Source organism: Lissotriton vulgaris, chromosome 6 (assembly GCF_964263255.1).
Source record: "Lissotriton vulgaris chromosome 6, aLisVul1.2, whole genome shotgun sequence".
Taxonomy (NCBI): domain Eukaryota; kingdom Metazoa; phylum Chordata; class Amphibia; order Caudata; family Salamandridae; genus Lissotriton; species Lissotriton vulgaris.
This window is the reverse complement of record NC_141694.1, coordinates 944405045-944418326: the sequence shown is the minus strand read 5'-3', so window position 1 is coordinate 944418326 and position 13282 is coordinate 944405045. Positions and strand designations below refer to the sequence as shown.

General features: G+C 43.0%; 1 protein-coding gene across 2 annotated transcripts in view; it reads right to left on the bottom strand.

Moving 5' to 3' along the window:
• The window catches only part of TPD52L1 (TPD52 like 1), a 1161028-nt gene that overhangs the window by 173447 nt on the left and 974299 nt on the right, over positions 1-13282 (bottom strand). Inside the window, exon 5 of one of the 2 annotated variants that reach the window (XM_086925324.1) lies at positions 3661-3675. The exons of the other annotated variant lie outside the window; for it this stretch is intronic. Within the exon in view, the coding sequence (XP_086781450.1) occupies positions 3661-3675 (15 nt within the window). The remainder of the gene's footprint in view (positions 1-3660; positions 3676-13282) is intronic. 2 annotated transcript variants of the gene reach the window in all.

The window sequence follows — 13282 nt, the reverse complement described above, 5'->3', positions numbered from 1 at the left end:
CCCACAATTTAGAGAAAGGGGCCCAAGATCCCATTCCTGGGCCCCCAGGGCTGGAGGTACAGGGAAAATAATTTCACTGCCTCCAATGGAGTTGACTCACCCCTGACTCCCATGCCCATATCTGGGGGGAGCCTGGCCGCCACACAAGGTGATCCCTGCCCACACAAAGCAGGCAGTGGAAAATCTAGCTGCATGTTTCCACACCAGCAGTCAAAGGAGTCGAATAGGCAGCACAGAAGTAGGCTCCCCACGCTGCCCCAACCAAATGAGATGTCAGGGTGCCTGGAGGGACCAGGCACCCCCAACAAAAGAAGAAAAACAAAATGCAAAAGGAAAGCATCTCTCCTGAATGCAGTAGGAGAGCCCCTCATACAATATTTACTGCTTCCTGGCTGAGACCTCCCCATAATGCCTGTGCAGCTTGATTTGAAAATATTTTTCTTTGAGGCATCATCAAAGTTCACAAAGGAGTATTTGGGGCTGCAGGACTGTAGTAGCCCCCTTGATCAGCTTTTGGAAATGAACCCTAAAGGAAGCATGACAATTGGATACTTTTTCATTCCTTTGAACACTCCCAAAGCTGGAACTTTTGTTATACAGCTGAGAAGTACCTCAGACTCTAGTGGTTGGTTCTATGGCTGCATGTTATGTGGCCAAAAGGCATTTAAGAAAGACACAGACATATATTATGTTTATTTTAAATGCTTTATTAACAATGCATGGCTGACAGTGGTTCTTGATGCTCAAAGCGAAAAGAAGGGGGGACTAGGAGCCAATAAAAGTCCAGCACCTAGGTTCTGAAAGAGGTATTCAGACCAACTGGGAAGGTAATGTTCCTATCAAAAGAAATAGATAGAGAGAACAAAAAGGTGGACAAACCTTTGAAAGGGAATCCTATGGACTATTTCCTTGTTGCCCTCATACATCACTGGGGATGTCATGCTTCATCATTGGGCATTGTTCCTCGTATTGTCAGCGATGCAATGCCTTATGGGCCCCACAAAGGGTCACTTTGGCGGAGATCCTTTGTTGTATATGCTGTTTGATGAAGGGCGCAAGTATGATTGAATAGGAGTTAGGAACAATAATATAAAACTGTCTAGGAGATACTGAAGGATTTTTAATGTGATTGTTCTCCTGGCAGGCCTTATTGCCTTACTGGTTATAATTGTTGCATTTATACATTGTTATTCATTATGGCTATATAATTATGTTTTTTTTAACATGTGGATAGTGGTCTTTTTAATGTGGTGACCTGTGATAAATGCAATACCTTATCTGTTGACCCTGACAAAGCCAGTAGGCTCGCCTTACTTAAAATGATACCACCTGTATATTGTGATGTTCTATCTGGTATGGTATTGGGGTGCAGTGATTTGGGGGTCATGACCTATTAGGGGTCAAATGTGATTTCAGAATGTCACAAAAGTTATTTCTATCTGCCTGATGTATATGTGTAAATGAATGCATAGTATTTAGTAGTGTGTGTGGAATTAATTTACTTTTCCGATTTCTGAAGATAATGCTCTGACTGGACAGTCATTTGTTGAGTGTTAATATTGCATGCCAGTTAATAGTGACCGCTAGCCCACACCACCTCCCCTGAGTAGGCCTTGGACTGCTCTGCTTTGCTACCCTAAGAGAGTTAAGCGCTACAATGTAGTGCTTACTTCCCAGTAAGGCCTCAAATCTGGCACAACTAATAACCCAATTTCCTATATATATCATAAGCCATACTACACATTTTAATAAATCTTTATAACACAAATTGTTCATTACTGTTAATGTATTTCTTTCGGATTGATTTCCTTCTCAAAAACTCTTGCCATCTAGCTTGTCTTTAAGATTTCTGTTAACACGTTTCCTATCTACTACTGTCTTTCTTTTTGTGAGCTACCCTCAACTGGTGAAACAGGAAAGTACAGCAGAAAATTGATCATTTATATCAAATGATGCATTTAGGTTCAAAGCGAAATATTGGATTTTCCTGCTGGTGGAAACTACAAGTAATGTGCAGACTATTGTTTTCAATGTGAATGCTATATTCTTCTTTGATGCAGCTAAGTTCTTTTAAAGTTGAAGATAGTTTTCCAATGACCCTATTCAGTTAGTCAATCAAGCTTTATTCAATTTAAATACATCGTATAAGCACAAAATACTAAATGTCATCATACAAACATGTAAAACAGAGAGTCTTCATTATAAATATTAGATTGACAACCCCCATTTTCCTTCAATAGCATTTTAAGGTAAGTCCTACGTATTACACCAACTTCACCTTAGCGCCATATTTCTTTCTAATTACACTTGATTCTTTTATCAAATTTAAAACTGTACAACAAGTGGCCATCGAATCCGAATAAATTAAAACACTGTAACTCTCATGCACAACATCAACCTTCTCTCTTACTCCAATGGCATGAGACTCATACTTTCCCTCTCGGACAAGATCCCCAATAGTAGAAATATATTGACTGCCTGCATGACCGAAGTGGCTAACTGGATTAAAGCCAACTGTCTCAAGCATGACACGGACAAGAAAGAAGTAGTAATCTTTGGCAAGAACACCTCAGTATAGGACTGAAACTGGTGGTCAGTGTAACTCAAAACCCACACCCAGCACCCATGCCAGGAACCTCGGAATAATTATTGAAAGCAAACTGGACATGACCGCACAAGTCAATGCCATCACTGCATCCTGTTTCCGCAACCTGAAGATACTGAGGAAGATATTCAAATGGATCATAAACAACACTAGTAAACCTATTATTCACATCCTAGTGCTAGCAAGTGGACTCCATGAACACCATCTATGACCGGATCACCGAGCATTTCACTAGAAGACTACAAATCATCCACATCCCTGAAGCCAGACTCATCCTTAACCTCCCACACAGAACTCACATCACATCGCAATTTAGGGAGCTTCACATTCTCCTGAAACACAAATGTGCTCATTTCAAACTCATCACACAGACATTCAAGTCACTACACCAACTACTTGACCAGTCGGATCTTCTTCCACCAACCACTCAGACACCTCTGCTCCGCAGGACTCCTACTCGCACACATCCCTCTCACACACAGAACATGATCATGAGGACAGGAGATCTCTTACATTGCTCCTAAAGCATGGAATGGCCTTCCACTTCACATTCTCTTCTAGAATGCCGCAAAAAGCTAAAGACCAGGCTTTTCAATTAACCAACCTGCCATAGGAAGGGCTAAGCATACAGACCTGCTCATCGCCAGGATAGCTTTGCTGGTGATAGTGCTTCACAATCCATATAACATAATAAACATAACATAAGAATGGGGTCTATGATATGGAACAGCAATATTAGAAAAATCCTAATTAGAAACCTGAAAACACAATAGAAGGACCAAGATGTTTTATTGGTAAATCTAGCAGAAAGAAAATCGTTAATAGTAAGGAAAAACATTTTTATTTTTAAACATAATTTACTTCCTTTATACGTACGTAAACACAATTCTCTACAATATGTAGTTCAAAAATGCAAAACAAGACATTGCATCAACCACATTTACAAGCGCATGCTCGTGGGCTCTTTTGGGCTATCACAATCTGGCTTTGAGAGGCTTTGTCAAACCACAACTACTGTGCATAGGCAAACAAAACCAACACAACATGTATCTTACCCAATGGAGTGTGATCTTCAGCAGCGAAGGGGGAAACAAGTCAAAAGTAAGAGTTAGTCTGAGGGAAGTTAAAGTTAAATGTGATTGATCGAATGCTTACATTTACTAAAACAGCATCATGTTGTAGAGAAATTGGTACTGTAAATCACTTTAATAAAATAGACGCTTTAAAAAGATGAAACCAGCTCTGATTCTACCCAGATTAAGCTATGCCATTAGCAGCAAGAAGAGTAATTATTTGCCAATTATATGCTGCACGAATTTATTTTAGAACTTATTATTTTCTAGGTTAGAAAGGGTTGTTAAAACATTTATGGTGTATAATTTTTAAAGATGAAAGCACTCTTCAGTGAAACATAGATGGAAATGAAGAAGGTTCTAAAATGGCTTTGTGAATACTAATAGGGCATTGCGGATGCATAAATTAAGAACCTGTAGGAAACTGGAAATGGAAGAGGCATCTATTCTAGAGGAAGAATTATTTTAAGGGTCTGGCCGAAGATAGCTTTTAGCGTGTTTTTACTGAACTGAATGCACAAACCAAATGTACATTTCAGGAAGCATAGAGAACCCTACTGAAATCTTGAGAAAAATATAGATGTTCCTTGAGGACCAGATAAACCCACACTTAGGTAAATGTTAGGGGTTTGTGATGGTCACGTTTTTTAACTTGACACATAGAAACATTTCTGGGTATTACTAAGAATCAAACGGTTAAACGAGAAGGCTTAATCTGGCAAGGCACACTCAAACCCACATAACATCAATCTACCAACTTGTTGAACACTGTTTTTAGAAATGAAAGTCCAGAGTGAGACAATACTGTTTTAGAAGTGAAAAAAGCTGTATTTCATATGGAAACAATTTAGGAATATTTACTATACTTGGGTATGGCCATGTTTCAAACAAGCATTGGCAAAGACATTAGGTCTCGTTAATGATAGAGCTATTGGCTTTGCCAATATGTTAGCCATGTTGTGCACCAGCGGGGCTGCTGTTCCGCATGGCTAAAAGGTAGTGGTGTAGAGAAGAGTCACGTGGAGTGTCATAGAGTGGAATGTCAAAGAGTGGAGTAGAGTGTTGTAGAGTGGAATGGCAGACAGTGTTGTGTATTGGAGTGGCATAGTATGGAGTTGCGTAGGGTGGCATACACTGGAGTGGCAGAGTAGAGTGGACTGGTGTAGAGTGCATTGGCATAGAGTGTTGCCGAGTGTAGTGGCATAGAGTTCAGTGGCGGAGCGTTCAGTGGTGGCGAGAGCAGTTTTGCAGAGTACAGTGCAAGAGTGCTGTGGTGTAGAGTTGAGCAGAGAAAAGTTGCATAGAATACAGTGATGCAGAGTAGAGTGTAGTTGTGTAGAGTGCATTGGCATAGAGTGCAATGTTAAGAGTAGAGTGGCATAGAGTGCAGTGGCAGAGAGTGGAGTGGTGCACAGTGGAGAACAGTGGCGTAGAGTGCAGTGGCATAGAGTAGATTGTTTGAGTGCAGTGAAATGGCATAGGGTGGACTGATGCAGGGTAGAATGCATTTGCATAGAGTGGCATGGAGTGTAATGGCATAGAGGAAAGGGGTGTAGAGTGCAGTGGCATAGAGTGCAGTGGTGCAGAGTAAAGTAGAGTGGTGTACAGTGGATTGACGCAGAGTACAGGGGCATAGAGTTGAGTGTTACAGAGTGGCGTAAAGTGGAGCTGTGCAAAGGAGATTGGTGTGGCCTAGGCTGAACGGGTGTAGAGTACAGTGCGGAAGAATGTGTTGCCATACAGTACAGTGGTACAGGGTAAAGTAGGGAGGCATTGTGTAAAGCGCCATAGCATGCAGTGGAATACAGCAGAGTAGTGTGGCATGGAGTAGTGCAAAGTGGAGGGGTGCGGAGTAGAGTGAAGTGGAATGGAATGGTGCATAGTAGGTGCAGAGCAGAGTGGAGTGGCACAGAATGGACTATGCATGGTATGGTAGTACACTGACATTACAGACAACACATTTTCAATTGAAATGACCATTGCATTTGCACAGACATACAGTCTTACTAATAAAACCATACAGTGCACAAACGAAAATGTGTGGAAATTGCATCACCTGGTGTAAATATTTGTTTTGATCATATTAAAGTATTAGCTTCCAACACACTTCAGAAATAACACAAAATGTACTTCATTTGTATTCCTAATTCTGATATATTCAGAAATACTTACACAGTTCATTTAAATGTTGTCCTGTGCTCGAAAAAAACTCTTTCCTACCCTGAGTATCCAGAAAGATTGTCACATAAATTCTCTTGCTTTGAAGTCCGAGAACGAAAAGTAAACAAACTCCCTCAGAAGACAGCGCCTGGCATTTGACCTCAGTCTTGGAATGCACAGCAAATGTGACAAGATAAGAACAAGATTTAAAGGCCTGTTTTGAAAAAGGTAGTACCTGGAAGAATACAGTAAATATACTTTATGCAACAGGAGGGATGAACTGAACTTGGAGAGCCAAAAGCAAATAAAGCCAGCAAATAGAGAGTCACAAAATGTGAGTTACAAAGCCAATGGTAATCTAGGTTAACTTTCTGAAAGTCCCCAAGATGTCTGTAAAAAATCAGACAGCTGCGCTGGCTGGTAGGATGCGACCTAAAATTGATTGAACTTAGATAAATGCTATATGTGGACTGTGTTAAAGTTCATGGTTTTGACATATATTATACTAGTAACACAATAAGATTCAAATTCAAATGCCTTTCTCAGGCATAATCTGTGGTTGTTGATAAAAGTGATGACTTTTAAAGTACAAATGTCAAAAATGGCCATGGTCATCATGAGGACAGTAGGGCTCAGATTTACTAAAGTTTTGCACCAGGTTTGTGTCACGAGAGAAATGCAAGCTAGACGCAAAGAGTTGAGATGGGATTTACAATCCAACGTATATCAGGATTTGTGCTGGAAAGCTCCACATAGTGACACAAAGTTGTGCTGGGCCTACTTTGTCTCAAGAGAGCTACTGTGGACAGGCCATGAGTGTTACCATGTAGCCACCAATGGATTTTGATGCAAATCCCCATCCACTAACATTTGTAACAATGATTTGCTCTACAAATTTACTCATCCTCAAGGCAGGAATAATGAGCCAACTTTGCATGTGTGTTGCAATTTTACAGCACAAATAAACAGCGGGACAATTATTAAAGGATTCTTTTACTGTACTGGAAGAGGCCTCTTGCAGTTCAAAAATAATCTTTAGAGAATGCAGGCACCCTTGTACCGTGGTGCAAAGGTGTATCTGCCTGAGCATGGTAGCCTAAAGTGCACCAGTGCTTCGGGAGAGAAGATATACAACACATCCTATTAGATGTGGACTATTTTTTGTCTCGCGCTTTCATATGGCTCCTGTTGTTGCCGAAATTAATTAGTGAGTGTCAATAAAGACCATGGTTGGCTTAAACAAGATAATTCCCAAAACATTACTTTGCTTCCTTCAAGCATCAAAGGATGGGATGTCACTCTGTGAAAGGGCGAGGAAAGACTGAAAGTGTACAAGACAAGTAGCCACTTACATGTCACTGATTTTGGGTAGTTCATTTGTATTACACAGATATCATACCTAGACACTCTCTTTGTAAAAATATTTTTGGCATGTACTTCGGCCCATCCACTTTCATTTTGAAATCCATAGCTGCTCATTACATAGATTATTTTGAAGAATCATTCCTAAGTTTTTCTTGCCACTGTTGTAACTTGCAAACTTCAAGAATTCGGTCCCTTTTGAATGACCGTAGTAGTTCCTGTTAGTGAGGTTGGGGACCACAAAACCATTAACCCGGAGTTATTTGACAAGTGATAAACCTGTACTTAATCAACATATAACAATACATGGTGAAACAGTTCAATCATAGACAAGTTCATCCTGAACGATTTATGTTTTACATAATTGAGGAAATGGTTCAATCTTGTAATTTTTTTAACCTTTTAAGAGTTGCAGAGGTCCTCTTTTGTTCAGCAGCCAACTTTTGTTGGTTTGTTCGCTCCTACTTTTAAGTTGACATAGATTGGGCAGTTGTGCAACGTTTCATACAAACAGGACAAATGCTGCTCGTTCCCTCTGGAGTTTAGCCCACCTGTTTGAGTTGTTTATCAGACATCTTCCTCTTCAACCCATTTTCTAAGTAAAAGTCCCCCAATCAACCTGTCATTAATGTTTTTGAGTTTCAGTAGGATTTTTCTTTACTCTACAGATGACATTATCCCGCATCAGGGAAGCATTACAGGTAAAGCATGTACATTCCCCTGCATGCACCCATGTCATGTGATGCAAACCCAGATTTGTAAACCTACCCGAGGCTGGCATAACAAGGAGAAATATCTTTATTTTCCCTTGTTACTTTCTCTTTGCATGTGTGCTGCATACAAAGACGATACACCTCTAATGATAGTTTTGTTTGCAGGAAGGTACCCCTTTTTGCACTAAAACTATCCACCCACAATAAAGGCCCCCTTGCACCATGACACAAGGGTGCCTGAGTTGGTATTAGCAAGTCACATGTGCACCAGCACAGGAAAAGAGCTGGACAGCTCCATATTTTTGTAAATACGATGCAGTTCACCTCACTCTTGGTCACACAACACAGCACTGCAACTTGCCTTGCATTGGATTTATCTGGGTCTTCATCAAGAGCATAACTGAGAGACTTCATGATACAGCTTTGCTGATGCTACTTGTGTATGGTGAAGCAAACTGACCACAACTTTTGGCACTATTTGGGTGATCTAATACTTAGTCCCTATATTATGTAGACACACCACAAGCGACTCAGTGAAAAAAGCTTTGCAGAGAGAGAGGTACACTTGTATTGTGTTTAGAAGTTCAGAGAACAACATTTTAAATACTAAACAACTAAACTTTTTCTTTCTTGTATGAATAAGCAATATTTCTAGATTGTTAAATAACATTTTCAATTTTTTTGTTGTTGCTACTTTTAAACTTTTATTCTGGTTGTGGTGTACTCAAGTATCAGGTGTGTTTGTGTTATCCTCCGGGCTTCATTTGACTACAACATGAAAAGTACCAAAATGTATGTGACACAATTACCAACACATTTCAATATTATTCACTACTTTACCTAGTTTTTACACACATCGATCAAATGGTTCAGGCCAAGACCGGTAGTCAAATCTTGTAAGTGACAGAACTCTGGGGCAAAAACAGGATGCCTCAAAAGGAAATTCTGGGAGATACTATTGATACCAACCATAGATTTCCCTCTGTTGTCTTCGGATCAGATATTGGCTACTCCACGATCCTGAATAGGAGCCAAAAGGCACCAATAAAATATGGCACGAAAAGGCTCAGGTTTGCCAACTTCAACTTGGTTGACAACGCCTGGAAAAAGCGCTGTAATCAAAGCCCAATTCGGCCTTCTTAATCAGCTGTGAAAAAGAAGCAGACAGCCTTTGGGATGAACCTAAATCCGACTCATGCTAACTTGAGGACTATTCTTCTAAATAAAAAAAATAAAGGTATAAAGAAACAAGTCATGAACATAGAAATATAAACAAAGCTTAAAAAAACTTGAAACTGTGTGCCTCTCAGGTCAGGCAGGCATTTTCAATCCTGCTAATCATGCGTAATCATTGTTACTTAATTTGAGCAGGCGGTTTCGGTGTTCCGCACCAGCACTTAATTGTCAACACCGGGACTCAGGACAGCCAGCAACATAGTGGCGCTGTTTGCCAATTTTGTGATGAACACAACAACAGTTTTTTAAAATAATGTTTACCTGCTGTAACCTCGAGTGTGCTGAGGTGTCGTTTTCAGGCTCCCTTGTCCTCCCTCCACGGCTGGGCTTGGCTCCGCCCCCCTGCTCAACCGCACCTGTATCACCGGGGCTTCCGCTGACCGGCCGGGCTTGGCTCTGCCGGCCCTGCTGCCTACAAGACCCAGGATCCACTGGGGCAGGACGCCGAACACCACGCGCCAGGAGGCGCATAAAGCCCCACCTGGGGCCGAGTCCCCTGTTGTTTGCTGTAACCTCGAGTGTGCTGAGGTGTCGTTTTCAGGCTCCCTTGTCCACCCTCTAAGGCCGAGCTTGGCTCCGCCCCCCTGCTCAACCGTACCTGTATCACCGGGGCTTCCGCTGACCGGCCGGGCTTGGCTCGGCCGGCCCTGCTGCCTACAAGACCCAGGATCCCCTGGGGCAGGACGCCGAACACCACGCGCCAGGAGGCGCATAAAGCCCCGCTTGGCCCCTCGCCTGGCGAGGTCGCGGGTTAAGCCCGGGCAAAGGGCGGCCCGTCTGTGGACCCACTCCCTTTCATCTGCGATACTGGATATTCACCTGTAATGTAAGACTCTACGACATTATTTTTTAGTGGGACTATTGACTGGAACCTTTGTTTCTTATCTTAGCTCGAGGCTGGGTCACATTCTCAAATGTAATACCAATTCTTGTGCATTACCCCTGCCCACATCAACGTGTGACCAATTTCATATGTGTTTTTAGGTAGCTTATTATCATACTTTAATACCTACACCCCACGCTCTGCAATGGCGTTACATCTAAGAAATGGGAGGAAGATTGTACAGAGCTGTGTGCGGGGCTCCGTGTCAGGAACGCTCGATCAATTTATGTCAAGAGCAGCTGTTGTCCTTGAGCCCGAAATTGCACTTACAGAAAAAAGGCTGTCTCGAGAGCTACTGGCAAAGAGATCCTCTATGGGTAAAATTATGGCAGCTGTTTCCCCAAAGACGAAGCAGTTAGACAGGGAATCCAGCCCGTGCCCTAGCTTGGCGAACTTTGGGGACGATATTTCTAACAACATTTCTTTCTTAGATTCCACCTCAGATAGTATTTCCATTTTAGGGAATAGATCTCCTGTACCTAATCCCATCGTCATGTCCATTCCGCCACAAGTAGCTACACCAACAGGAAAGGGAAATTCATTCCAGTTGACTGCTGGTAAAAGAAAGCGTGGGGGAGGGTCTCAAAAGGGGAGATGTGCGACAGTTTCAAAAAACACCACCCAGCCACACCTTACTCCTCCCGTAGCAGAGCGCCCAACACCCACAAACGGTCCTAGATGTAGGACCCATAAGTCAACACCTTTCAAATCTGTAGAAGTCGATCTCCCTATAGGAACACTGGAAACCCTGGAACAATTATTGAAATCATTATTGCTTCCACTACTCGAGAGAGTTAAACAACTTAGTGAGAACGTTGGGAAGTTGGAAAAAATTGTCCTAGCAAACACGGCTATCTTGGAAAAAGCCGTAGAATTCCCTCTGGTCCCTGAGTCCCTCTGCCCCCAGGCGTGGCTGTACCTTCTAAGAACACAACGACCGGTACACCCTTTCCCACTCCACCTAGTCAACTTGCTCAACACCATCACACAGCTACCCCCAAAGGCAGAGAAATCTCTTCTGCCACTGTTCCCCCTAGCGAGGCAGCTGTACCCCCTGCCAGAGAAGGCAGGAGGAAGTTGGTTACCACAGTTTGTAGTAGGGATCACAATAGAGAGAATAAGCCCCCTGGGAAAGAGGGATTATCATCAAAGCCCCGATGTATTAATTTACCCCCAGAGTCAGCACCCTATACGGTAATTATGACAGGAGTCCCAGAGCTTAAAGAAGACCGGCTAGAGTCCCATAGGGAGCTCTAGAAAAAGGTCATCTTTTGGTTAAATGAAAACAGGTCTCTCCCTCCCTACATAAACGCAGAAATGTTGCCCTGTAGAAGGGTGAATTGGTTGGGCACCAGACCTAAGGATTTGGAGGCCGATTGCATAATTATAAACTTCAGTGATCCTAGAGTGGTTAGGCACATCTGTTACCATCCTAGAAATCTGGGTGTTAGAGGTATTCTTACTCTTGACTGGTGCTACTTTTACCCCAAATCTTTCTGTGGTGAGCATTATGTTCAGAGTGAGGGCTGGGAAACGATCCCCGGACTCCCTTATGGTCCATCCAGACAGGTGTCCCACTTCCCTCTGTTTAACCAATTTGAGCCATTGAGTAATCTGGAGGGGGTGGACTGACTGGCCTATATCCATGAACATATACGCCCTGTTAGGCATAGGGGGAAATGTTGTACAGTCGTGGAGGAGAACTTAATTAGTAGCAGCTTAAAGGAGGGGCATTTGTGTGTAGGGAAAGAGTGTCCAATCACTGCCCCGCCGCCACATCCTGTGTTGAAATTAAGACTGGGACCTAAATCCAGCTCTGTTCCCTCAGTGAGCGCTCTGGGTACAAACCCATTTTGCTCTTTGTCTTTGAATCCCATTATAGTTCCACCGGCTGGGGAGGACCCCCTGGAAATGGGAGAGTGTTCGTTCAAGGAACCCAGCTCCTGCGAGTACGGGTGTCCTATATATGGTAACATCGACGACTCGAATAGTCAACCCGCTACGTCTCTGACCCAAGAGCTTGTCGACAGGGACGCCCATTTACTCACTGTGGTTTCATGGAACATAGCAGGGTTAAGGAGTAAAATCCCCATTGCCATGTGGTCTGCCTGTGTGGAGAATTACGACATTCTAGCCTTTCAGGAGACGTGGGCAGTGGATCCTGTGTACCTACCTGGTTATCTCAACTTCCACAAAGCAGCAGTTAGAGGGGCAAAGGGCAGACCCTCAGGTGGCCTCAGCATATGGGTGAGGCAAAGTTTTAACTGCAGACCCACCGAATTAGTTATTGACAGTTTGGATCTCTAGTTATTTTGGTGCATTTTCGGGATTGTCCTGATATCCTCATTGTCAACGTTTACAATAGAGGTCAACCCGGAGGGCGTGGTACTGAGACCTTCCTAAAATTGGATGGGTTCTTGGATTCAGTTAGCCCCGATATTAATGTAATATTAGTAGGGGACCTAAATTGCTCTTTTGAGCCTCTGAATGTAGACGGGGAAACTCTGCAGACAGAAGCGGATGCCCAATGGAACATCCCCATTCTTGATCTTACACCCATCAAGAAATGGACCGAATCGGCCCTACAGTGGATGGGCCTCTGTTTAGAGCGCGGCTACAGGGCGGCAAATGGACGGACTGTCTCCGACAAAACTGGCAGGAACACCTTTGATAACGGCCTACGTAAAAGCCGAATAGACTACGCCCTCCTAAAAGTTGAATTCTGGTCACCTCTAAGGGATATGGAGATTTTGGACCGCCCGGAAAGTGACCACAACCCGCTTGTAGTCAGCCTCGAGCTGAACAGCGTCCCTAGATGTGAACCTCACACAGATTTAGTCACTGCTGATGCCCTACTTACTAACAACTTACGTAGGGTGCGCTGGGCAAGGGTCGCTGTTGACCCAGGGGCACTAGCGGAGATTGTTACGGAAGTCACACGGGCCCTGGAAGTTTTGCGCTCTCTTCCTACTCAGGAAGATATTAATAGAGAGATCACAAAACTCCATGAAGATTTATTTTCTGGCCTTAAAACATACTTTTCCAAACCCATTAACCCAAATAACAAAATCGGTCAACCAAAACGCAAACATTGGTTAATGAACAGTGGCAGGACCTTCTTGTTGCCAGCAAACAAAAAAACCTGACCAAGTTCTGGCATACTGTTAAATGAGGCAATTCCTCCAACTCTCAGGTTCCCATAAACTATGTCCCGGCGGATACTTGGGTTGAGCACTTTGAGTTCCAGTTT